This window comes from Ranitomeya variabilis, chromosome 4, assembly GCF_051348905.1.
Source record: "Ranitomeya variabilis isolate aRanVar5 chromosome 4, aRanVar5.hap1, whole genome shotgun sequence".
Taxonomy (NCBI): Eukaryota; Metazoa; Chordata; class Amphibia; order Anura; family Dendrobatidae; genus Ranitomeya; species Ranitomeya variabilis.
Window position 1 is genome coordinate 613,658,654 of NC_135235.1, and position 27,210 is coordinate 613,685,863.

At 43.5% G+C, this 27,210-nt stretch overlaps 1 protein-coding gene across 4 annotated transcripts; it reads left to right on the forward strand.

Annotated features, from left to right (window-relative positions):
- Positions 1-312: 312 nt before the first annotated feature.
- On the forward strand, positions 313-27,058 carry CPSF4L (cleavage and polyadenylation specific factor 4 like). Of its 4 annotated transcripts, none has more exons than XM_077253412.1 (9): positions 313-336; positions 7,251-7,396; positions 9,879-9,929; positions 15,919-16,071; positions 21,934-22,029; positions 24,721-24,814; positions 24,992-25,034; positions 26,182-26,382; positions 26,465-27,058. In XM_077253412.1, exons 2-9 carry the CDS (start codon positions 7,294-7,296, stop codon positions 26,531-26,533), a joined length of 810 nt encoding a protein of 269 aa, XP_077109527.1. In that variant the 5' UTR covers positions 313-336; positions 7,251-7,293; the 3' UTR covers positions 26,534-27,058. The 4 variants fall into 4 exon arrangements, with proteins under 4 accessions (XP_077109527.1, XP_077109523.1, XP_077109525.1 ...); XM_077253408.1 differs by lacking the exon at positions 313-336 and adding an exon at positions 2,683-2,924; XM_077253410.1 differs by lacking the exon at positions 313-336 and adding an exon at positions 6,581-6,698.
- The last annotated feature ends 152 nt before the right edge of the window (positions 27,059-27,210 follow it).

A 27,210-nucleotide genomic window follows, 5' to 3' on the forward strand; every position in this document is an offset into this window, starting at 1 on the left:
CGGCATAATTAACTTGTCGCTTTTAATGTTTTATCTCAGACACTCTACATTAGCGTGTATTGCCGTAAGTGAAACTTATTAAAACTGTCAATTTTTATAAAATTGTTATGGTTTTGTAACAAATCCTGACATTTACCACAGCCAGGTACTCCAATGTTTTGTAGAATTACCAAAAGTTTTCAGAGTAAATCTCTTGACAACAGGCAGCACAATGTCTGTACGCCATAGCAACCAATCAGACCTCATCTTTTGTTTTCTAAGTAGCACTGGAAAAATGAAACAAGGGTTCTGATTGGCATAGCCAGTTTCGGAGGCAGCTCTGACACACGAGGCCTAGTATGTGTGGTTATAACAGTATATATGTCTTGTAATTGTCACTGGGTTCCATAGTATAGGTTATGTGAATATATTGTATTTTTTCACAGAAAAAGAAGTAAAAAAAAAGCACTTTTGTGATAACAACATAAAAAATACAGTTAAATGACAACAACGCGTGAATACACGCTTATAACCTTTTACATATGAGGAATGCACTACCTGTTGGCAGTAGCTACTTGGAGACTGCCGGAAGGACGCGTTATCAAAAATTATTTCACTGTTATTGCCAACAATTGGCTGCTACACTCATGGGGTTCATAAAACAGAAACAGAGGGCACTCCAGTGACTGGCACCTGTTATAAACTTTGGAGGGTGCTTTTCAGACCATACTAGTGCCATATGACATGACCTTCCCCATCTGGAGGTGCTGCGGATGTTGCATCCATTGGCCACTTGATAGGACTTGTACACAGGGCTGCCACCAGGAATTTCAGGGCCCCATACTGGCAAAATATTCGGGCTCCCTGGAGACTGCGCCCATGCTCCACCCCGTGAACTGGCCTTAATAATTATCCCATATGTTGTGTAATAGGGTAGGGAATAAGTGTTGTAAGGTTACTTGAATATGCCCTTTAAGACCGGGAACTACTGTAAGGCAGGCCGGCAACAATCAGTAGGGCTGAGCTTAGTAGTTTGCAGACAGCCGGGCCTCCAACTTCACACTGCTCGAGCAGGGAGGGGGCACAAAAAAAATAGTGGGTGGGTGAGGGGGTGGACGTATGCATCTCATCACTTTCGAGCCCTGATCTCCTTCATAATATGAGCCCGAAAGGGCCTGGGACGCGCCATCATCTTAGGAACAGAAGGCGGGCCAGCAGCGCCTGACCTCACACCCAACTGTGACCCTCTGTTGCGGCCATACAATGTAAGTAGCTGGGGCTTAATAAAGCCATAGCTCCCGACCATCCCGGATCCCCAGGACTGTCCCGCTTTGAGGGCTCAGTCCCGCCAACCTAGCACGTCATTGCTTTGACCCGGCTTCTATACTCACTTCTCCAAGGTCTTCATCGCTCTTGTAGCTCCTCATCCAAGGCAGGGCACTTCTCTCTGCTTAAATTTTATTGATTCACTTCACGTCCTCACATCTTTATATTCACAGGCGGCAGCTCTATCTATGAGCTGCAGCTCAATGAGTCACATAGGAGAATTTGGTCATATTGACTTCTATTGCAGGCAGTGAACCCAGCAGATTATACATGCACATTGTATACAGCAGTGTATTTCTTTGCACTTGTATACTGAGGTGAAACTTTTTTTGTTCCTATAAAACTAATAAAAAGGAATTATAAAAATGTAGTTCTTTCTTTTTGTGTGAGTCTCCCCTGGTCTCGAACCCCCAACCCTCAATGCTACAAGCTCTGGTGATGTAATTTTTATTCTAGAGGGAAGATAATATTCTTTCTTTTGCTATCAAACTTGCTAAAAATTATGAAAAACACTTAAAATAGTAATTTTGAACGCACTTTAGAAAAAAAAAAAAAAAAACATCACAAATCAAATAACATGGACATTTTTGGTGTCCCTGTAATCGTAACAATCTGCACAACACAGTGATCAGATTATTTATGGGGAACAATAAATGGCAGAAAAAAAATAGCATGATTGATATTTTTTCTCGATTAAACCCATACTAAAATTATATAAAATTTAATGCTGAAGCAGTGTTCACACGTAGCATATGTGCTGCATTATTTCTACCACTTTTTTCCTGCAGGTGTCTGCACCACACGACGCAATAACAATTTTCTCTGATTATTGCGTGTTTGCTGTGTTTCTTTTATGCAGTTCCTTTAATTTGATGCAATTTTGGTGCAAATATGAAGCAGACTTTTTAACACTTTTTTAAAGTACAGAAAAGCTTTAATTTTGCACTTAAAAATGCAATGGGATTTTTTTCATGTTTTTTTTTTTACTTTTAGAAGAAGCCTCTAGAGAAAAAACGCAGGGTTCAGCAGCGTCTTTAGATACACTGAGGGCAGAGATTTCTTGGAATCACATCCACTTTGCTTAGACATTTAGACTGTGTTCACATGTAGCATAAATTCTGCTATTTTTTTTTGCTCAGAAATTCTGCTGTGTTTAATTGTCCAAGCAAAGTGGATGTGATTTCATGAAAACTGCACCCCCTGTGGTCCTGTGGCGTATCTAGGGGGGGGCAGCCGGGGCATGTGCCCTGGGCGCAGCCGGCAGGGGGGCGCAGTCAGGCCGCCTAAAGCGGCGGTCCGCAGTGTCTCCCCCAGCGGCTGCTTTCTGCTGCCCCCCGGACTGGGAGTCAGCTGTTCTCTGTGCCGACTGTCAAGCTGACAGCCGGCACAGAGAAGCTGCAGTGCGCCGGCTCCCAGTGTTCAATTGTACTGCATCTGAGATGCGAGTACAATTAAAGCTCTGACTGCCGGGTCAGAGCGACGCCAGCAGCGTGATCAGGTCATGTGATCACGCTGCTGATGTCACTCGCCCGCGCTGCAGAGCAGAGTCAGAGACGCAGATCGGTGGTAAGTGCTCCAGTGGAGCTGAAGACACCGAAGGTGCAGGGGGGAGAGTTAATGTGAGTGGGAATGGGGGGGATTTATTGTGGGGGGGGAGATTTAATGTGAGTGGGGATGGGGGATTTATTGTGGGGAAGGGATTTAATGTGAGGGGAGATGGGGGGATTTATTGTGGGGAAAAGATTTAATGTGAGGGGAGATGGGGGGATTTATTGTGTGTGGAGAACTGGAGTGGAGATGGGTAATTGAATGTGTGGGGGGATTGAATGTGTGTGGGGGGAGATTTGTCATGGGGATGGGGGCATTTAATGTGTGGGGGAGATTTGGAGTGGGGATGGGGGATTTAATGTGTGGGGGGGAATTTGGAGTGAGGATGGGGGATTTAATGTGTGGGGTGATATTTGGAGTGGACATCGGGTTATTTATTGAGTGTGGGGAGATTTGTAGTGGGGATGGGGGGGATTTAATGTGTGGGGGAGATTGGAGGACACAAAATGAAGAGCAAAGGGGGAGATGGGGGCCAGTATGAGGAAACAATACGGGGGAATGGGGGCATGTATGAGGAAACAGTTACGGGGGGCATGTATGAGGAATCAGTACTGGGGAATGGGGGGCATGTATGAGGAATCAGTACTGGGGAATGGGGGGCATGTATGAGGAATCAGTACTGGGGAATAGGGGGCATATATGAGGAAACAGTATAGGGGGATGGGTGCAGACAGTATGGGGAGCAAACAGGGATTGTATGCAGACAGTATGAGTAGCGATGTGAAAAATGTATGTGGACAGAGTACGGGGAGTGAGGATGTTGGGATGTGTACATGCGTAGCATGAGGACAGTGTAAGGGTACAGGAGGGGACAGTATACCAAGGAGGGGGAGTGTGATGAGAGAGTACAGTATAAATACTGGGCCCTATAGGGGGGACACAGTGTGAGAGGTCAGTGTGAAGAGGGGTCCGGTATAGAAAGGGGAGGTCAGTGTAAAGAGCATGTACCATAAGAGGGACAATGTGGGGGTCATGTTTTATGCCGACAATATAGTGAGGGGCAATTTTTTATTTGGGAGCATGATAACTTCTATCTTTAAGGCATCATGTGGAGATTTTCTACAAAAGAGCGGAGAAGAAGGAAGTCCGCAGAGACGAGCTGTGGATGAGAAAACGCATCATGGGGTCTGGACAAGATGAAGAAAAGAAGGAGAACGACTCCAGAGATGACGTCATCTATAAGGTACCTGGATGTAAATGTTATGTGTGATGCTAACTAACTCTCATGTTTTATTTATGTTAGGAGCATTAAAGGGGATGTCCAGGTTTGTAATGAGTCTGCAGTTATTCTTTGTGACTGCAGACTTCTGAGTTCACACAGTGCGTCCTGCACACTGTCAGGATTCTCTCGTGCCGGCGATTTACATACATGCAGTCACGTGCTGACTAGACATGTGTGGCCTCATTCAATGAAAATAAACTGACTGAGGCCGGGCACGTCTAGTCGGAATGTGGTCAGAGGTATACAAATCACATACTTGTGCTGACATGACTGTCCACCGGCAAGGGAGAATCCTAAAAGTGTGCAGTGCATTCGTTGAGAGAATTCAGAAGCCTGTGGTGTCAGGATTCAGCTCTGCAGGTTCCAGTAGTCGTCACATGGACACGTCACTCATATGCGACTTTCATACTTATGGTCCTGTGACAACGAGCTTCTCTTCTGATTCTCTCAGTTTTTCACTGAACATTGAGAGCGTTAGAGAGAGGCTCGTCGGTACATGACTAAGTGTGCAAATCGCATATGTCCTGGGGGGTGCCAAACGGAATTCTTGCCTCGGGTGCCAGAAACCCTAGATACACCTCTGCTGTGGTCTAAAGACGCTGCTGAACTGTGCGATATGGTGCTTGTTTTTTTCTCTGGAGGGTTCTCTGTGGAGCCTAAAAAAGTGCATGTGAAATACTGCAGTTACTTTTTTAAGTGAAGAATCAAAGCTTTTCTGTACTATAAAAAAAAAACACACATTGAAAATGCGGCTTCGCATCTGCACTAAAAATGCATGAAATAAGGGGAAAAAGTGTAAAAAAAATACAGCAATAATCAGAGAATATTGTTATTCTGTAGTTTGGTGCGGACATCTTCAGAAAACAAAAAACAGTATTTATGCAAAGTGTGAACATGGTCCTCACAGAGACACAAAAAAGCAAACAAAAAAAACACCAGATGTGAAGATATAATGAAGAAACATAGAGATGAGAAAGTTCTGGCGGCTGTGACTATGAATGAAGGAACAAAAAATAAATTCACAGATCCTAACTACAGATGAGCGGGACACACTGATGACGTTACGCTGCCCTGCGTGATCAATAGTAGTCCATGGGACGCCAGAAGGGAAAACATTTCCATTCTCCCATCCATCCGCCACTGATCTGGAAGCTGGACCGAAGACCCCTGTATTTATCAACTTATCTCTAGTCCCAACTGTTCCGGATTTGGGTCTACACCTTGCAGTCTCGAGCATCTGCTGGATTTCACACACTGCCAGTGCCCCTCTGACATCTCCTCCTGCCAATGTAGAAAATAATGGTAAATGGGCGTGGATTGGGGTGTGGACAAAATATGCCAAAGCGCACCGCATCATTTGTCCATATTTCTATTCTTCAAAAGTTGTGAGGTATGATAAAGCCAAGTAATTAGCCCGGACCCCATGCAGTCTAGTAGGTCGTTTTACAGTGGCTCGGCTGTGCTGCGTGTCTCACCCAGTTCGGGCCCCATACACCAGTAATGTCCTAATGGTGGACCTGCTTGTACACCTGTTCCATTAATTAAAATAGCGGCCTGTGTAAACGTAACCTTACACAGGCAGCTTTTGAGATGGTCACATCCATGGCATTATACGCCCATGTATACAACCACTTTCCCCTTATTAAGGAACATGGATGTCTTTTGGATCAATGCCATTCTAAAACTACGGCTAGGGTCACACCACCATATTTTCTCTCACCCGAGAATCGGACCAAATTATCACACTCTGATCAAAGTATGAATTTCTCAGATGAGAAGATAGGAAAAACATTTCTCCATTCTGTCTGTGAAAAGCGGACATCTGAATGCAGTCTGATTTTTTTTTTAACTACCCACTGACTTGCATGGCCGAGAGTGATCTGAATATCGAATGCAAATTGTGAATTTCCTTGGACTGAAGAAAAAAAAAAAATCAGCCACGTGCTCTATAGAATAACATTGGTCCTAGGGCGATTCAATGTTTTGTCCGATCGCACTCGTACCAAAAATTTGGACGAGCTCTAATATTCTTTACGGCTTAGCGCTCATTCGTAAGTCAGTAATTTTCTCAAATGAGAAAATCGTTCCAAGATTCATCAGTGTTTTTTTTTTTTTTAATCAGTTTCAATAAAATTTGTTCAATGTGTCAATTTGTAGCATCAGCGTTTGGTCAAAGTTTCAGCAGTTTTTCTCGGAGTAACAAAAAAAAAAAAGATATCTATATTTTCTTATTTAGCAGTCTGTGAAAAAAAAGATAGCACAGATGGCAACTGAGTGCGATTTGATTTTATCATGGACCCATAGACTTACATTGCCAATTTTGATCAAGATCGGACATATATCCATGATTTTGCATGGACCACTTGGTCTGCCAAAAATCAGAGACATGTGAACAGCCCAATAGACTTTCATAGGTACAAGTGCTATCATGGAAACTACAGATAGCACTCGCATGAGAAAAACTGATGTATGACCGAGCCCTTACCTTATTCAGGAGGCTGGATGAACAAAACATGGCATGGAAGTCATTGTGAGACACCAAAGGAACTCATGCTTCCATGACGTATGCTGATTTCCAAAACTATGTTTTTTTTTTAGTAATGAAAATGCTTGATATAGAAAAACCACCAAACTTTGGGGAAACTCACTCAGGACATAATAGTACCTGCACAGGCTGGTTAATGAATTGCTGCACATGTGTGGTCACAGGTGTCTATTAGTCATGGTGGAGAATTATGCTTCCTCCATATTCCTGGCATGACATCAGGTAGACGAGAGGTATGGACTTGGAGCGTGTTATGGGTGTACAGCGCCGTGGAATATGTTGGTGCTATATAAATAAGGCAGGGTTCAGATGGCTGGATTTCATGGTCCGTATCTGGACCACAATGCAATGACTGACCTTGGGTCCTCAGACCCAAGCTTCCAGCTTCATAGGCATAAGCAAGGCAGGAAATTGGGGTCAGGAAACCTGTGGACAATCTGTACATCCTGGTACAAAAATGGCTGTCTGAAAACGGCCTAACGGGATGCAAAAAATTGAAACATTGCTGGTAGAGGCACGAAAATGAAACTGATATATTTATAAGATAAAGCTTTTTGTATTTGATTTTAGGAGGCGTGCATTGGTATTTTCATCACGGGTCTTCTCTGTGGTCATGCAGGAGTTAATTGCTGGACTTGAAAAGTTTAATTTTGCATTTGAAAAGGATGTGGAAGGTCAACGGGGGTCCCAAATCTTGCCCTTCCAAGGCATGGACAGTAAGTCTGATTTACAGCGTCCCGAAGGGTCTGAGGACAATAATGCAGGATGCTCATGACATATGTGATGCATTATTAATCTAGAGAAGGTTTGCAAGGGGTTAATTTGGTACAAGGCTGAGAAATCCAGTTTGGTGGTAAATTGCTTGATAAATATAAACTGCTTCTAACTTGTGACAGGGCAGAAAATCTGGGTTCTGAGATCTCAGCTGTCACATGTGCGCTGCTTAGGAAGCCAAAGCACACACACAGTGGTGTATAGGTTCATACACATTATTGCGTGTCGGCACTAATACCGGAGCAGAGTCAGAGGCGTAAGTATAGTCCTATGGGTCCTAGGACAAAATTCAGATCCAATAAAGATATGTGCTGTCCCACCCCAAGAAAAAATATACAGATAAACAGAAGTAATGCTTCTAAGCGCTCGTGCACATGACCGTAAAAATAAACGAGTCATTTTAACGGATAGCACTCCTCTCCATGTTATTCTTTGAAGCCGTGCACATGTACGATTTTTTTGCCGCATGCACGAGTTGTATATGATTATTGGATCATTCATATCTATGGGTCTGTGCAAAAATCGGACTGCACTTGGATGACATCCGGATGCGGTCCGATTTTCACAGACTGAAAAAATGGAGATTTTTTTTCTTCTTCTCCGTATCCGAGAAAATCAGATCACACTGAGCGTGTGATTAGCATAATCAGACTGATTTCTCTTTTCACATTACAGAACATCAGTTATGTGACCCTAGCCTAAATAGCAGTAATATAGTTACCAAAAAAATAAATATTAGGACCGTACTATTTACTGAATAAACTGTCAAACCATAGCGCTAAAACTAAAATTACCACCACTGACCGATACACTGGTAAATCCAGTGATCAACGTTGACTTCTCCAGTTGAAGTCTTTAATTTTCGCTTTTCTTCTTCATCTGGCACAGACCGCTATAACATCTTTCAGCCATGACTCGTCTCTGCAGAAAGAACACACAGACATCTGTGGCTAATCATTTCTAGAGCACCACCCCACTTTTTCCTCCAATTCTACACTGGGTCAGATGTAGAAGAAAAGTGCCATAGTACCGAGCTGATGCCCTGCACGATAACAGTACCTCCCTTTTGATCACCTTACAGCAAGTGTCCTCAAAAATTAAATATCGTACATAAGTTATGTCTACCTTTATGATTTACAGTAAAAATGTCACCCACTGTGGCCCCCCTATATTATTAATGCATATGTCCCCTTTTTGACCTCCCACTGTTGAAATGTCCGTTTCTGAGACCAAATACAACAGTAATGCCCCCTCCCCAGTGATAGTCGTACTGTAATAATTTACACCTTTTCTGCCCCCATACAATATCTGTATCTAACTCTTATGCCTCAATACAATTGGAAAGCCCCACATTGCGGCTCCATAAATTAAAGGGAACCTGTCGTCATGAAAATGTAGTCCAGTCTGCCGGAACCAAGTTTATAGAGCAGTGGGAGCGAGGTAGTTTGATATGTAGTTTTGTGAGGGAAGATTCAGTATAACCTGTGTTTTCGTCATATAAATCTCTGCTCTTTCTGGAATTTTTGGTCCAGTGGGCGGTCCTATCAGTGTACATATATAGATAGCTGTCAATCAGTGATAGGACCACCCACTGGACTGAAAATCCCCAAAAGAGCAAACTTTGAAATTATGAAAATACAGGATATACTTAATGCTCTACCATTGCTCTATAACATGGTGCCGACAGATTGGACTGTATTTTTATGGTTACAGGTTCCCTTTTATTAATATTTATGGCCACCCATGGGTAATATTATTAATGTCCCCCTTGGTGAAATAATATTGCCCCCATACAATAATATCACACAAATTGGCCCTATACAATAATAATGTCCCACAGTTGACCAAAACACAGTAGTTATGTTCCCCAATTGGCTTTACTTAGTAATAATGTCTCCCAATTGGCAATGTACAATAATGTCCCAAGTTTGAGCTCTCTTCACAAAGACATAAAATTTAAAAAAAAAAAAAAAAAGATTATTTTTGGCTGTCCTCGCTCCCACGACAAGATGCGTACTCTTCCTCCTCCATAGCTGACACACGTGAATGAAGCTGTGCAATGCAGTGACATCATGCGCTGACTGCGGTGGGCATACCAACATCAGCAGCTGGCCTCTGATAGGTCGGTGGCATGTGTAGGTATGGCGGTGCAGGGAGCCAGTGGCTCTGTTCTTCAAATACAATGCAAAAATGCAGATCCATTTGAAAATAGTGCTCGTATTGATAGGTTCCCATCTCCACTGAGCTGATAGTACTGGGCTGCGATCATTACACCTCTGAGCATCAAGTCTTTTAGAAGACAAAATAAGCAACCTTTTTGCAAACCCTATAGACAGTCATGTCATGAATAAATGGTTATAGTCCTGTAGGAGGATCGCTTTGCGCTATGTGTAACAACTACTTTCTTCCCTATGTATTGTGCAGAGTCTGGAGCAGCTGTGTGTGACTTCTTCATACAGGGCATATGCAAGAAAGGTAATACAATCTATATACAGTTGTGTGAAAAAGTGTTTGCCCCCTTCCTAATTTCCTATTCTTTTGAATATTTGTCACACTTAAATGTTACAGGTCACCAAACAAATGTAAATATTAGACAAAGATAAAACAAGTAATCACAAAATGCAGTTTTTAAATAAAGGTCTTTATTATGGGAAAAAGAAATCCAAACCTACAGGGCCCTGTGTGAAAGTGATTGCCCCTAAACCTAATATCTGGTTGTCAACCCCTTTGCAGAACTATCAAGTGCAATCAAGCGTTTCGATAACTGGCAATGTATCTTTTACAACGCTCTGGAGGAATTTTGGTTCACTCATCTTTGCAGAATTGTTGTAATTCAGTCACATTGGAGGGTTTCCTAGCTTAAACTGCCTTTTTAAGGTCATGCCACAGCATCTCAATCAGATTAAGGTCAGGACTTTGACTAGGCCACTCCAAAGTCTTAATTTTGTTTTTCTTAAGCCATTCAGAAGTGGATTTGCTGGTGTGTTTTGGGATCATTATTCCGTTGCACAACCCAAGTGTGCTTCAGCTTGAGGTTACAGATGGTCGAACATTCTCCTTCAGAATTTTTTGTTACACAGCAGAATTCATGGTTCCACTTACCACAGCAAGTCTTCCAGGTCCTGAAGCAGCAAAACAGCCTCAGACCATCACAGTACCACCACAATATTTTACTGTTGGTATGATGTTTTTTTGTCTGAAATGCTGTATTATGTCTGTGCCAGATGTAATGGGACATATACCTTCCATAAAGTGCAACTTTTGTCTCATCAGTCTACAGAGTATTCTCCCAAAGGTCTTGGGGATCATCAAGATGATTTCTGGCAAAACTGAGGCAAGCCTTTTATGCTCTTATTCTTCAGCAGTGATTTTCGTTTTGGAACTCTGCCATGCAGGCCATTTTTGCTCAGTCTCTTTCTTATGGTGGCTACTAATTTCAAAAAACTGACTGTCACATCCAAACATAGACTAAGTGTGAACAGGTGCTGAACCTAGAGTCACCAACTCGTATACAGTCAAATAAATAAGGCAGCACACTGCGGCGTGCAAACATTAAACATGAAATTTGAACTGCTTTAGAAACATGAAAAAATGAGAGCATTGAGCGCATAAATTGGCCAATTCATGTGTACCTGGTAGCCACATTAAGGCATCTCTCGTATACCAGGTCCTAGACTTTCCTTTCCTCGCTGAGAATAAATGTCTTCATCTGAATGGGAACCTACTGTGAATCCTCTTCTTAGACTAAAATCTCTCTCTCTGTGGTGGGGTAATGGTCCGGCTGCAATTAAAACACCTGTGGCTAAGAGGTGGAGTGCTCAGTCAGAAGGCTAATGAATACAAATTTCAAAAAACTGACCGTCACATCCAAACATAGACTAAGTGTGAACAGGTGCTGAACCTAGAGTCACCAACTCGTATACAGTCAATTAAATAAGGCAGCACACTGCGGCGCCAAAACATGCAAACATGAAAATTGAACTGCATTCAAGTGATCTATTTCAAATGTTTATTTCTGTTAATGTTGATGATTAATGTATAATCATTGGCTCACAGCCAATAAAAACCCAAAAGTCATTATCTCAGTAAATTAAAATAATTAACAAAAAAAAACCTGCAAAGGCTTCCTAAGCATTTAAAAAGGTCCCTTAGTCTGTTTCAGTAGGATCCACAAACATGGGGAAGACTTCTGACTTGACAGATGTCCAGAAGGCAGTCATTGACACACTTCACAAGGAGGGTAAGCCACAAAAGTTAATTGCTAAAGAAGCTGGCTGTTCACAAAGTGCTGTATCCAAGCATATTAATGGAAAGCTGAGTGGAAGGAAAAAGTGTGGTAGAAAAAAGGTGCAGAAAGGATTGTTAAAAGGCTATTCAAAAATTTGGGGGATATTCACAAGGAGTGGACTGCTGCTGGGGTCATTGCTTGAAGAGCCACCACACACACAGACATATCCAGTACATGGGCTACAAGTGTCGCATTCCTTATGTCAAGCCACTCATGACCAATAGACAACACTAGAAGTGTCTTACCTGGGCAAAGGAGAAAAAGAACTGGACTGTTGCTCAGTGTTCCAAGGTGTTGTTTTCAGATGAAATAAGTAAATTTTGCATTTCATTTGAAAATCAAGGTCCCAGAGTCTGGAGGAAGAGTGGAGAGGCCACAATCCAAGCTGCTTAAGGTCTAGTGTGAAGTTTCCACAATCAGTGATGGTTTGGGAGCCATGTCATCTGCTGCTGTAGGTCCACTGTGGTTTATCAAGACCAAAGTCAGCGAAGTCGTCTACCAGGAAACTTTAGAACACTTCTTGCTTCCCTCTGACGACAAGCCTTTTGGAAATGGAAATTTCATTCTCCGGCAGGACTTGGCACCTGTCCACACTGCCAAAAGTACCAATACCTGGTTTAAAAACAACAGTATCACTGTGCTTGATTGGCCAGCAAACTCTCCTGACCTTAACCCCATAGAGAATCTATGGGGTATTGTCAAGAGGAAGATGAGACACCAGACCTAACAATGCAGACAAGCCGAAGGCTGCTATCACAGCAACCTGGGCTTCCATAGCACCTCAGCAGTGCCACAGGCTGATTGCCTCCATGCCATGCCGCTTCGATGCAGTAGTTGATGCAAAAGGAGCCCCGACCAAGTATTAAGTGCATTTACTGAACATACATTGTAGGTCAAAATTTCGGATTTTAAAATCATTTTTCAAGCTGGTGTTATAAAGTGTTCTAATTTACTGAGATAATGACTTTTTGGGTTTTCATTGGCTGTAAGCCATAATCATCAACAGGAACAGAAATAAACACTTGAATTAGATCACTCTGTTAGTAATGACTCTATATAATATATGAGTTTCACTTTTTGTATTGAAGAACTGAAATAATTTAACTTTTTGATGATATTCAAACTTTGTGAGAAGCACCTGTATATAGGGATCTATGGAGTGGACCATCATGCTGTATAGGGTGCTGTTGAGGGACCATCATACTATATAGGGAGCTGTTGGGGTACCATCATACAATATAGGTGGCTGTTGAGGATAACATCATACTATATAGGGGGCTGTGGAGTTGACTAACATACTTTATAGGGGGCTGTGAGGTGGACCATCATACTATATAAGGTTCTGTGAATGGTGCCAGCATACTATATAGGGGGTTGTGAGGGACCATCATACTGTAATGGGGCTATGTGTGGGGGAACCATTAAACTGGTGAGTTGTGGGAGGATCATCATACTTTGTGGAGTGGCTGTGGTGGACATTATACTGTGTGGGGTGGTGGACATTATACTATGTGGGGAGCTGTGGTGACATCATACTGTACAGGGTGGTTATAGGAAACATCATACTGTATGGGGGCTTTGGTAGACATAATACTTTATATAGGGGCCTAGGGTGGACGTCATGCTGTATTTTGGGGGCTGTGGTGAATACCATGTGCTGTAGCCCATGGGGGGCTGTAGTGACCATCTTCCTCTGTGAGGTTTGTAGAGCAATCATACTATTTAGCTCATCATACTCTATGGGAGACATGAAAGGGGTATCCTAGTGGGTGTGACCACTTAGAAGCTTCAGTAGGGGAACAATATATTCAAAAGCACTTCCTGTTTCTAGATAGAGCTTAGAAGGATTCAGCTTGTCCGTTTTTAATTATGTGATTTTATAGACCTAATGAAAAAGAAAAGCTAGAATTAAGGTACCGTTACACTAGACGACTTACCAACGATCACGACCAGCGATACGACCTGGCCGTGATCGTTGGTAAGTCGTTGTGTGGTCGCTGGGGAGGTGTCACACAGACAGCTCTCTCCAGCGACCAACGATCAGGGGAACGACTTTGGCATCATTGAAACTGTCTTCAACGATGCCGAAGTCCCCCTGCAGCACCCGGGTAACCAGGGTAAACATCGGGTTACTAAGTGCAGGGCCGCGCTTAGTAACCCAATATTTACCCTGGTTACCATTGTAAAAGTAAAATGCTCAGCATTAGCAAGCGCTCCTGCCGAAAGCAGTTTTAACCCTGTGGACGCCGGGGGACGTGACAGACATCAGAATGTGAGTATGTAGTGTTTTTTTTTTTTTTTTTTTACTTTTACAATGGTAACCAGGGTAAATATCGGGTTACTAAGCGCGGCCCTGCGCTTAGTAACCCGATGTTTACCCTGGTTACAAGTGAACACATCGCTGGATCGGCGTCACACACACCGATCCAGCGATGGACAGCGGGTGATCAGCGACGAAATAAAGTTCTGGACTTCTAGCTCCGACCAGCGATATCACAGCGGGATCCAGATCGCTGCTGCGTGTCAAACACAACGAGATCGCTATCCAGGACGCTGCAACGTCACGGATCGTTGTCGTTCTCGTTGGAAAGTTGCTCAGTGTGAAGGTACCTAGTCGAGTAGCAGGGCAGAATCAGCAATTGTAAGTACACAGAGCCATGTAATATGACAATTACAATACATTAAGAGGATAAACATTTTGATGGGAAGAGTGCTTCTTTAGAAACTTGGGAGGTATGCCTTTCTGTGACTGTGGCTTTTGCTATGGGGCGCCTGTTATTTATATATAAGCCCCTGCTCAGGAGCATTATTACAGTAAAGAGACACCGAACGTCATTATTATAAGGATTCACAATGGGGAGGTATTATAATTTTAAATACACACTTCCATTTTGAAAAATGGAAGCTGGCATGTTGAGGCGGGCTGTGCTGTTGGAATAAAGAGCCTTGGGATTCCAAAACCTTTTTTTTTTAATTAATACCAATGCTTCAGCGCCGGATCGGCGCCTTTCTCAAGGTATAAAAACCGAGTGAGTCATTATCACTATGGAAAGCAATGGAGGCATAATAATAATAATAATGCACCGGTAGTGTTTTTATTATTATAAAGTGGCATGGAGTCATTATTATAAAGGTTCAAGGGGGAGTGTTATTGAATGAGGCACAGGGGAATTATTATAAGGTAACACAAAATGACATTATTACTGTATGGTGCTGTATAGCTGTAAGGAGGCACAGGGGAGCATTATTATGAGGGGGCACAGGGGGATGTTATTTCTATAGTGTGCTATGTAACTGTAAAGAGGTGCAGAGGAGCATTATTACTACGAGGAAGTACAGAGGGAACATTATTACTGTGTAGGGGCACAGAAAGGGCACTGTTATTATGTGGGCACAATAGAGGGTACTATTACTATATGTGGCAAATAAGGTACAGTGGTTTTTGGTGAAAGGTTCTGCAGGTTTTCTAGGTGCAGTATTATTCAATCTTATGTAGTGATATTATTGGTATAATAAGAAATATTAGTCTTCTAGTAAATCTTGATTTCTTCCAGGTAGGTCCAGACAGGGGACATCATGGGCCTGTGTGCTTCCAAATGCCAAGGTTGAATTTCAGTCCCAGTCCATCCCTGCCGGTGGCTCTCCGGACCCGAGCATGACAGCTGCATAGAAATACATGAAGCTGTTGCGCTTTGGGTGGGGAGACTGATCTCGGTCCCATTTATACGGCTGTCTGACTGCGCCCTAAGACTAGCATAGGAAACTCCAGTCTCTGTCGGGCGATCAACGGTTAAATATACACCCTGTTGTCTTAAAAGGGTCCAGTCATCCTATTTGCCACACAGGCCAACTGTACTTACTATGTCACCAATGTCTCCTGTATAATGGGGGAATTGTCTTCAATTTAAGCCTCTGAAGACCTCACCAAGTTTCGGACAGATAAAGAAATTAGTGATGCCACTTGAAGCTTCTTTTCTCCTTCATAATTTTTTTAACCCCCTCACCCCCACATTTACTATATTCTCTTTATTACTGTATATTGCTGTATTCTCCTTTGGTAAAGGGGCTACTGGGAAACTCCGACTTGGGGCTGGGTGTGATTTCTGTCACTACACACCTGGTCACAGTTTCCAATGTATTAATGTAGGATGCTTTTGGTTTTCCTATCTCCCACAGGTCCAATGTGCCCCTTCCGTCACCTGACTGGAGAGAAGTCTATAGTCTGCAAGCACTGGCTAAGGGGTTTGTGCAAGAAAGGCGACCACTGCGAGTTCCTCCATGAATATGACATGGGTCGCATGCCCGAGTGTTACTTCTACTCCAAATTTGGTGAGAAACGAGGTTTATGGGTAAATGGTAGAGTTGGTGTAAATCGATTTGCTGGACTCAATGATTGGGCCACAACGGTAATCTACAGCTGTTGCTTGGGAACCCTGAGAATTGTCTCCCTCTTCACAGAATCTACAGGTCTTCTTTTGATTGGCCAGCCGATACGTCAAGCCGCAACGATGACTTCATGCCAGGCCGGCTACTCAAATGAGGAGGTGGTTCTCAGGGCTCCCGTTCAGCGGTCACCAATTATTGACATGGCCGATGGACGGCAACTTTATTAAAGCGCAATCGGAATAAGATATTTGTTTCCTTAGCTTTATTACTTGCAGGTAATTGTCCCATGGTTTAATTAATAACCTATTAAGGACATTTGCTCAAATAGATTATGTAGAGATTATGGACATCATCTAGTAGCCACAGTGGACAGCTGCTAATAAAAGGCTAACCCTTGCCCTGGGCATCCATGTGTTATGTGGCTTGCCATTTGACTTATCAGCACTTTACATAAAAGTGTCCTGTGGGCTAAATAAATGGCCTTCTGGAACCTCCTTAGCTACTTTTGAAGCCTGGTCCTTCCATTAACCAAATCAATTGGCTTTTTTTAACCTGAAAAGGATTTGACCTGTTGAGACAACTAGTGATGGGCGAACGTGCTCGGATAAGATGTTATCCCGCATGCTCGGGTACTAACAGAGTGACTTCGGCGTGATCGAATATGTTCGAGTCCTCGCGGTTCTCACCGCTGTTCGACATCCGCAACAGGTGCAGGGATTGTCTAACAGGAAATCCCTGCATGTGTTGCAGCTGTCGAACAGGCGCGAGTCATGCAGCTGCGGGGACTCGAACATATTCGATCACGCCGAAGACACTCTGTTAGTACCCGAGGATGCGAGATAACACCTTATCCGAGCACGCTCACTCATCACTAGAGACAACCCTTAAGGTGGCATTGAGATGTTGTGGTCACACTGTGTTGTTGTTGTGCTTTTGTTTTTTAACCAGTATAAGTCCATCGGCACCTACTAGTCCTGTGAGTCTATTGAAATGCTGGAAATATTATTCAAGCAATCAGTATGTCCAAGTACCATAATTTTTGGCAGCGGACACATATGGTCACAGCATTATAAAACCTGGCACCGGAGTCGTCCTGGTGCAAACTGTCAGTCGTTTCTCTGGCACTAACTGGTTCCAATGGGTCAGGATCCTGTAACAGACGCTTGGCAGACTAGTGTGGCGTAACACCACCTCTAACGGATGAATACAGCCCTCCAGCTAAGGTTGGTGGCATCCGGCCTGCACGGAGCTGCTTCTCCTGCTCTGTTTGTCTTCTGTTCCACATGACTGGACCTGAAAGTCTTCTGTAATATCATAAACACACCTGGAGATGAGGATCACGTCACTTATTAGCTGGTTTCCCAATGAATCTAGGAAGTGAGGTGTATTGATTCATATCATTGGCTTTAATATAAAAAAAACGTAGTAGAATTCTATTAATCCGGCATATGATATTCTGGAAACATGGAATAAAAAATGTTGTGTCCTGGATTAGCAGGAATTTACACAATGGGCTGGAAATGTAGGACTTGTTCACCTGCAGCATTTTATATGTCTTTTCTCCGTCTGTCTTGTTTTGGGTGCAAAAAAAAGCCTCAGCATTTTACAATAGGATGAGATTCCTAAAATCTCATTCACATGTTGCATTTTTTTTCCGCTTCTACTAATTGACCTGCGGTGCAATTATTTATTTTCAGCTACAGGTTGTCAAATTTATTTTTTATTTTTTTAATCCACTGAGCTCAATGAGGAAAATTGGCCTTTTCAGTGGTAAAACACATAAAAAATGCACAATGCCGACCCCAAAGTGTTTCCCTTGAGGAAATGTTTTACGCAGACCAAAGTGGTGCACATAATTGTCACCTTATAACCTTTTCTATGCGGCTCCAACAAGTTTTTGAAGTGTGTGGAGCTTAGCTAGGAGACCACCAAAGTCATCATAATTTAAGGAGGAGATAATATATTATTTTTATTTATTTTTCTCACTTATATAGCGCTATCATATTCCTCCGCGCTTTACAGACATTATCATCGATGTCCCCATTGGGGCTCACAATCTAGATTCCCTATCAGTATGTCTTTGAAGTGTGGGTGGAAACAATGCCTTCACCATGACTGGCATACAAAATGTCAGCAGTGATTAATCTGGGCTTACATGTGAACGTGCCCTTAGGAAAAAACACAGTAAACCCCAGAAAAATTGGCATTTCTGCACTAAATTTAGATTTTTTTTTTTAGTTCACACTTTGCGGTTTTTCCCGCGGATCCGCGGCGATTTTGATGCTGCGGGTCCACAGCAGTTTCCATAGCGTTTACATTAACATGTAAACCCTATGGAAACCGCCAACCGCAGTGCACATGCTGCGGGAAAAACCGCGCAGAAACGCAGCGGTTTAAAACCCGCAGCATGTCACTTCTTTGTGCAGAATCGCTGCGATTCTACACCCATAGGAAAGCATTGAACCGCTTACTTCCTGCATGGGGCTGTGACCACGTTGCGGGAAGTAAGCGGATAATGTGCAGTTGCTACCCGGGGTGGAGGAGAGGAGACTCTCCTCCAGGCCCTGGGAAGCATAAATGGTGTAAAAAAAAAAAAGTATAAAAATAAAAAATGATGCTATACTCACCTCTCAGCGCTGCACGCGGCCGCCCGGTCTGGTTGCTGTGCGAGCAGGACCTGCGGTGATGTCGCGGTCACATGACCGTGATGACGCCGCGGTCACATGACCGTGACGTCACGAAGGTCCTTCTCGGCACAGCATCTTTGGAACCGGAGCGCCGCGTGCAGCGCCAAGGAGATCCGGACATCGGAGGGTGAGTATAACCAATTTTTTATTATTTTTAACATTACTATTGATGCTGCATATTGCTGCATATGCAGCATCAATAGTACAGGAGTAATCCTGCAGCGGAAACCGCGGAACAAACCGCGATAAATCTGCAGGGATAACCGCAGCGGTTTTGCCCTGCAGATTTATCAATTCCGCTGCGGGAGAACCCGCAGAGGGACGCCGCGAAGTGTGAATGTGGCCTTATACCTGGCATTGTATGGACATAAAGATCTGCCTGAAAAATACGCAGATGACCTTAAAGGGAACCTGTCACCACGTTTTTGGAAGATGGGATAAAAATAGCGTTAAATAGGGGCAGAGGTGGGCGTTACATTAGCGTGTGTGTTATGCGTTTATTACCCACCTAAGTTGCCGAAATAACTTTGCAAAGTCTCCGTTTTCGCCTGTCAATCAGGCTGGTCAGGTCACATGGGCGTGGTGTCTTCACCCAGATTTGGCGTAGTTTTCCGTTGGTGGCGTAGTGGTGTGCGCATGCCCAAAGTCCGGAATCCTCTTCCAGGGGATTTAAAATAGCGCGGTGTTCGTTATTGCATTGGTGATCGGTGGGCGCGGCCATCTTCCTTTGGCCGCGCGTGCGCAGAAGCGGCGCTCTGCTGGCCGCGGCTTCAGGAAAATGGCCGCGGGATGCCGCGCGTGCGCAGATGGATATCGCGGCGGCCATTTTCCTGAAGCCGCGGCCAGCAGAGCGCCGCTTCTGCGCACGCGCGGCCAAAGGAAGATGGCCGCGCCCACCGATCACCAATGCAATAACGAACACCGCGCTATTTTAAATCCCCTGGAAGAGGATTCCGGACTTTGGGCATGCGCACACCACTACGCCACCAACGGAAAACTACGCCAAATCTGGGTGAAGACACCACGCCCATGTGACCTGACCAGCCTGATTGACAGGCGAAAACGGAGACTTTGCAAAGTTATTTCGGCAACTTAGGTGGGTAATAAACGCATAACACACACACTAATGTAACGCCCACCTCTGCCCCTATTTAACGCTATTTTTATCCCATCTTCCAAAAACGTGGTGACAGGTTCCCTTTAAGAGCCACCTTAAGAGCACGGTGGCGCAGTGGATAGCACTGCAGCCTTACAGTGCTGGAGTCCTGGGTTCAAACCCCACCAAGGACAACATCTGCAAAGAGTTTGTATGTTCTCTCCGTGTTTGCTTGGGTTTCCTCCGGGTACTCCGGTTTCCTCCCACATTCCAAAGACTTATTGATAGGGAATTTAGATTGTGAGCCCCAACGGGGACAGCGATGATAATGTGTGCAAACTGTAAAGTGCTGCATAATATGTTAGCGCTATATAAAGATTATTAAGAGGTTTTAGGAGTTTTTTTTTTTTTTTTTTCCCCTGAAGTGGTTTTGAAACATTTTATAAGTTACATTATTTTTTCCCCCCCCCTGAAGTGTTTTTTTTTTTTTTTTTTTCTACCATTTTGATTTGGCAATGTCTAGTTTGGAGCAATTCCATCAGGATCTGCTGTATAGAAGTGACGTGAGGTGAAGTTTCCTTTTTTCAACTAGGTGTTTTTCAAAATCTGAAGTAGAAAAACTGCTGAAAAAAAACTTGTCATGTGAACAGCAAATGTGATGAAACTGCTGTGGTGTGGAGTGGGAGCAAACCCGTCAGATGGAGAGATCACTGGGTGAAAGCTGCCATGAATCACAAGAAGTGAGCACTAGTGATGAGCGGACGTGCTCGGATAAGGTGTTCTCCCGCATGCTCGGGTGCTAACAGAGTGTCTACGGTGTGCTCGAAAAATATGCTCGAGTCCCCGTGGCTGTTTGACAGCAGCAACACATACATGCAGGGATTATCTGTTTGTTAGATAATCCCTACATGTGTTGCAGCTGTCGAACAGCCGTGAGACATGCAACTGCGAGGACTCGAACATAATTTTCGAGCACGCCGAAGTCACTCGGTGAGCACCCGAGCATTATCAGATTAGACCTGAGCATGTTAGCTCATCACTAGTGAGGACCAGAAATCAGTGAATGAACCGTCCCCGTGCTCAATGATGGAACTAGCAAGCAGCCATCACAATGTCCCAAATTATTACCCATGTGAAAAATTGTGCTGTGAAACTGCTGCATATAATGCCTCAATCAGGACTGAAACTGCCAAGCTCGGTGCCAGCGCCTGTACCGTCCAAGCTCCATGATCTCCATTGTGAAAAAAGTAGTTAGACAGCTATAGTCTATTTACACTAAATGACTGCCGATCGGTAAACCTTTACTAATCGGCGTTGTTAACAATGAGTATTGAGCATTCCGTAATAGACTGCACAGTGCTTACTGGCTGATGTACCGCCGAGAACGATGTTCTTTTGCGCTCCCCAAAATATAATTTCACTCGATGAAGAACAATTTAAACTATCGCTCCCACCCACAAACCTCTCCACGGTTCGGTAGCTCTCTACGTCTCCTACTACCACTATACCCGTGCACTCTGACTTTTCTCACGCTGCACCAGTTCTCTGGAATGCGCTACATCAGACAATCACAACCATTTTAGTTCCCAACATTTACAATTTTGAGCACGCCCTAAAACACATCCTTAGGCAGGACTCCCCACTCTTCTATATTACTTATCAGACCCCGATCCCTTCAATAATCGGTGTCCCCGATACACCTTGCGCAGTAATAGTCTACACTGCATATACACAGATAATGGCTGCCTTATGCATTCCTATGTCATCTTTGCTTACCTGGAACAGGAGTTATTCTTATGCTTATCCGAAACGATCCATTCCGAATAGTACAAACACCACAAATGCTACTTTACAACTTTTATTTTCCATTAAAACCAAGTAATATCCAAAAGAATGCAACGTTTAGTAGCGTATGTAGTGTGAATACTGCCTAGTGGTCTTCTGCTTCCCTCTAGTGGTAGACTGTGTAATAACACAAATTGCAGCCATGTATAACTTGTGACCCTTCATTGGCATTATTAGGTGAATGCAGCAACAAAGACTGTCCCTTTCTGCACATTGACCCGGCATCTAAGATTAAGGATTGCCCATGGTACGACAGAGGATTCTGCAAACATGGTAATAGTCTCATCAGAAAGTAGTTTTCATGTTAAATACATTAAAAAAGGTTTTTTTTTTCATATTCTTTTTTTAAATTAAAAGAAAATCTTAAAATTTTCACATTGGCCACTAGGCTTAGTATTAGACTCTTGCTTCCTGACATGGACACAAGGAGCAATAGACTTATACTGACCCTATATGTTTGTGTAGAAGCATTATCTGAACAGCCATTATTGAGGGAAAAGATCACAATGAAGGGGGAGGAGGTGAGCTGTAACCTCATCTATCATACATCCTGTTATCTACTGTACATAGAGGTGTTATCAGTCATTGTACAGGAGGGGGAGGAGGAGAGCTGTGACATCACCTATTGTGAATGGTGGATCCTGTATTATCTACTGTATATAGAGGTGTTATCACTCATTGTACAGGACGAGGAGGTGAGCTGTGACATCACCTATTGTGAATGGTGGATCCTGTGTTATATACTGTATATAGAGGTGCTATCAGTCATTCTACAGGAGGAAGAGGTGAGCTGTGACATCACCTATTGTGGATGTGGGATCCTGTATTATATACTGTATATAGAGGTGTTATCAGTCATTGTACAGGAGGGGGAGGAGGTGAGCTGTGACATCATCTATTGTGAATGGTGGATCCTGTGTTATATACTGTATATAGAGGTGTTATCAGTCATTGTACAGGAGGAGGAGGTGAGCTGTGATATCACTTATTACGAATGATGAATCTTGTATTATCTACTGTATATAGAGGTCATTGTATAGGCGGAGGAGGTGAGCTTTGATATCACCTATTGTAAATGGTGGATCCTGTGCTATTTACTATATATAGAGGTGTGATCAGTCATTGTACAGGAGGAGGAGGAGAGCTGTGACATCACTTGTTGTGAATGGTGGATCCTGTTATATACTGTATATAGAGGTGTGATCAGTCATTGTACAGGAGGAGGAGGTGAGCTGTGATATCACCTATTGTAAATGGTGGATCCTGTGCTATTTACTATATATAGAGGTGTGATCAGTCATTGTACAGGAGGAGGAGGAGAGCTGTGACATCACTTGTTGTGAATGGTGGATCCTGTTATATACTGTATATAGAGGTGTGATCAGTCATTGTACAGGAGGAGGAGGTGAGCTGTGATATCACCTATTGTAAATGGTGGATCCTGTGCTATTTACTATATATAGAGGTGTGATCAGTCATTGTACAGGAGGAGGAGGTGAGCTGTGATATCACTTATTACGAATGATGAATCTTGTATTATCTACTGTATATAGAGGTCATTGTATAGGCGGAGGAGGTGAGCTGTGATATCACCTATTGTAAATGGTGGATCCTGTGCTATTTACTATATATAGAGGTGTGATCAGTCATTGTACAGGAGGAGGAGGAGAGCTGTGACATCACTTGTTGTGAATGGTGGATCCTGTTATATACTGTATATAGAGGTGTGATCAGTCATTGTACAGGAGGAGGAGGTGAGCTGTGATATCACCTATTGTAAATGGTGGATCCTGTGCTATTTACTATATATAGAGGTGTGATCAGTCATTGTACAGGAGGAGGAGGTGAGCTGTGACATCACCTGTTATGAATGAATGGTGGATCCTGTGCTATATACTGTATATAGAGGTGTGATCAGTCATTGTACAGGAGGAGGAGGTGAGCTGTGATATCACCTATTGTGAATGGTGGATCCTGTGCTATATACTGTATATAGAGGTGTGATCAGTCATTGTACAGGAGGAGGAGGTGAGCTGTGATATCACCTATTGTGAATGGTGGATCCTGTGCTATTTACTCTATATAGAGGTGTGATCAGTCGTTGTACAGGAGGTGGAGGAGGTGAGCTGTGACATGACTTGTTGTGGATCACATTCTATACTCTACATAGATGCGTTTCCTTTCATTGTAATCCTGCCTGGAATAATATTGAGACTGCTGAAGTCTTCAGTAGAGAACAGAGAGTTGAGCCTAGTATGAAGCCTAATACTAGGTGTGAAAATAGCAAAGTTTCTGATTACTATATAGTTTGTGATATGGAAAACTGAAAAAATTGTCAAAAAAATAAAACAACAATAATAAAATAATAATTTTAACAATAAATCATTCACACTCTAGGGGTTATCCAGGATTGGAGAAAAATAGCTGCTTTCCTCCTGAAACAGCGCCACACCTGGATAGTGTGTAGTATTGCAGTTCAGTTTTGTTTTTTGACATTTTCCTCTGGTTTATAGGGTAAACGCCACATCTTCCATAATGCAATGCTCATTCTTTGTGCAGACTGTTTCTTGCACCATGGGTGTTTTATTACATCCGGCAGCTGTTGTCCATCCCCACAATCCCCCGAGGGGCCACGACTGTCATACAATGAAGGCTACTCCTGGGAAGAACTATAGAGAAGCATTGCTATACAGGATCTAGTTTCTCCCACTCCCAATAACGCCCTACATTAGCTTTCAGTGGAGGATCACTGGCGGATTTTTATTGCCTTTGCAGCAAAGTGCATTGTTTTCTGGGTGAGGATTAATCCCTTGTGTCAGTCATTGGACACTTTGTTGTTGCAGACTATTTCTCCTATATACCAGGATGTGGTGCCTATAGGGGGTGCAGAGGTAGGTCGCTCCCGGACCTGCCACCAGCTGGAATCCCTTTTGCTACTAATCCTCTTCCTTTGCGCCCGACCAGGTCCAGCCTGTAAGCACAGACACACCCGCAGAGTCATGTGCAACAACTACCTGGTTGGTTTCTGTCCAGAAGGGCCAAGCTGTAAATACGTCCAGTAAGTTGCCAGCCTCCCACGCACTCCAGTGGAAACTTCAGCCTATGTCTTTACAGTGTGTATAAACTACGTGGCAATAGAGGGGCGCTACAGGCCCAGTGTTTTACTTGTGTATGTGGTGCCCCCCCCATTGGGGTCCCAAATAACAATCATCTCTTATGTTTATATGTTTTCCAGTCCAAAAGTTGACTTAATAATCTACAGTCCAGACCATATAAAGGTTAGTACTTTCTAACTCTATCTGAATTAAGATTGCAGCTCAGGAGTACAATACAGGATGTCACTTAGGAAAAGTATGCATTCAGTATGCAGGGATTTCACCAGCAGCAGAATGAGTGCAGCTCTGGTGTATAATACAGGATGTAACTCAGGATCAGTACAAGATAAGTAATGTAATGTATGTACACAGTGACTGCACCAGCAGAATAGTGAGTGCAGCTCTGGAGTATAATACAGGATGTAACTCAGGATCGGTACAAGATAAGTAATGTAATGTATGTACACAGTGACTGCACCAGCAGAATAGTGAGTGCAGCTCTGGGGTATAATACAGGATGTAACTCAGGATCGGTACAAGATAAGTAATGTAATGTATGTACACAGTGACTGCACCAGCAGAATAGTGAGTGCAGCTCTGGAGTATAATACAGGATGTAACTCAGGATCAGTACAAGATAAGTAATGTAATGTATGTACACAGTGACTGCACCAGCAGAATAGTGAGTGCAGCTCTGGAGTATAATACAGGATGTAACTCAGGATCAGTACAGGATAAGTAATGTATGTACACAGTGACTGCACCAGCAGAATAGTGAGTGCAGCTCTGGGGTATAATGCAGGATGTAACTCAGGATCAGTACAGGATAAGTAATGTAATGTATGTACACAGTGACTGCACCAGCAGAATAGTGAGTGCGGCTCTGGAGTATAATACAGGATGTAACTCAGGATCAGTACAGGATAAGTAATGTAATGTATGTACACAGTGACTGCACCAGCAGAATAGTGAGTGCAGCTCTGGAGTATAATGCAGGATGTAACTCAGGATCACTACAGGATAAGTAATGTAATGTATGTACACAGTGACTGCATCAGCAGAATAGTGAGTGCTGCTCTGGGGTATAATACAAGGTGTAACTCAGGATCAGTACAGGATAAGTAATGTATGTGCACAGTGTCTGCACCAGCAGAATAGTGAGTGCAGCTCTGGAGTATAATACAGGATGTAACTCAGGATCAGTACAGGATAAGTAACTGACAGCATTTACAAATTTTCCCAACTGTTCATGTACAATGAGTATAAAGTTGGGCATACATCCATTTAGTGTCTTCAGGCATTTGTTTAGTGACCCTGCTTCGTCTTACAGAATGCTGCTGCACCTCAGAGGATCCTGGTCCCTTCACTCCCCTGTGATCCTGAGCCCATGTCGAAGCCCCCAGCCGTCATTCTGGAGCTGCCGCATCTCTCACACCTGACTGTCTTCTCCATGATGCACGAACGCTTTAGAAAGATGCAGGAAAATGTCTGTGGGGGCCTGAGACCCCTGGAACAAGTCACGTGTTTCAAAGTAAGGATAATGAAATTGCCCTGTTCAGCAGAACATTCTTCTAGGTCTCTAATTCCCTTTTTGCTTTGGACCATGCATGCAGTGTGGAGAGCGAGGCCACTATGCCAACAAGTGCAGCAAGAACCGCTACGCCCTGCTAATGAGGAAGTGAGCGGCCGACGGTGGAGGAACGGACACGCGGACACAGACAAGACCACCGTGTCCTCATCCACTCAAGTCAGGACTTCCACGCTGCCAGAGCCTTGCATGGACAAGTTTGAATTTGATGATTTATCCCATGAGAAGTCCCCTAAATTGCTAAATTATAGAAAAAAAAATAAATTATATTTTGGTAATCTGCAGTATCTGATCAATTTCCAGGCAATGTAAGCTGGCCAAACAAAGGTGGCGTAGGTGGGAAGAGTCGACTCCAGGATTACAAAAACAGTCTCCTCTCTTTCTGAAACAGCGCCACCCCTGACTATAGATTGGGTCTGGTATTGCAACACTGCCCCACCGAAGTGAATGGCGCTGAGCTGATCTACCTAGCACAACCCTTAGTCAAGGAGGATGCTGATTCTGAAGGAAATTGGCCATATTTGTGTTATCCTGGACAACCCACTCTTAAGGGTGTATCAGACTGGTGCACCACACGTGCCAGCCGAGCTTGCGTCTTGGCAGGTGTTTTTGAGACACAATGAGCACCACTACCTTGCTGATGCCGAAATGAGAGGAGCTGGAGCAGCCTTTTAATATTTTTATATCTAATAATAATAATTCTATATATATATAGACGCTGTAAGGCGGGGGACCTGGGTGACAGGCTGACACACGCAGTGCGCATGCCCA

Excerpts from the sequence above, each read along its gene's own strand:
- CPSF4L (XM_077253408.1), top strand. The coding sequence starts at position 2,824 with ATGTCACTCGCCCGCGCTGCAGAGCAGAGTCAGAGACGCAGATCGGTG. Across the intron at positions 2,925-7,250 it reads GTGCAGGGGGGAGAGTTAAT|GAGGCGTGCATTGGTATTTT; the intron begins GTGAGTGGGAAT and ends ATTTGATTTTAG. Across the intron at positions 25,035-26,181 it reads ACAGTCCAGACCATATAAAG|AATGCTGCTGCACCTCAGAG; the intron begins GTTAGTACTTTC and ends TTCGTCTTACAG.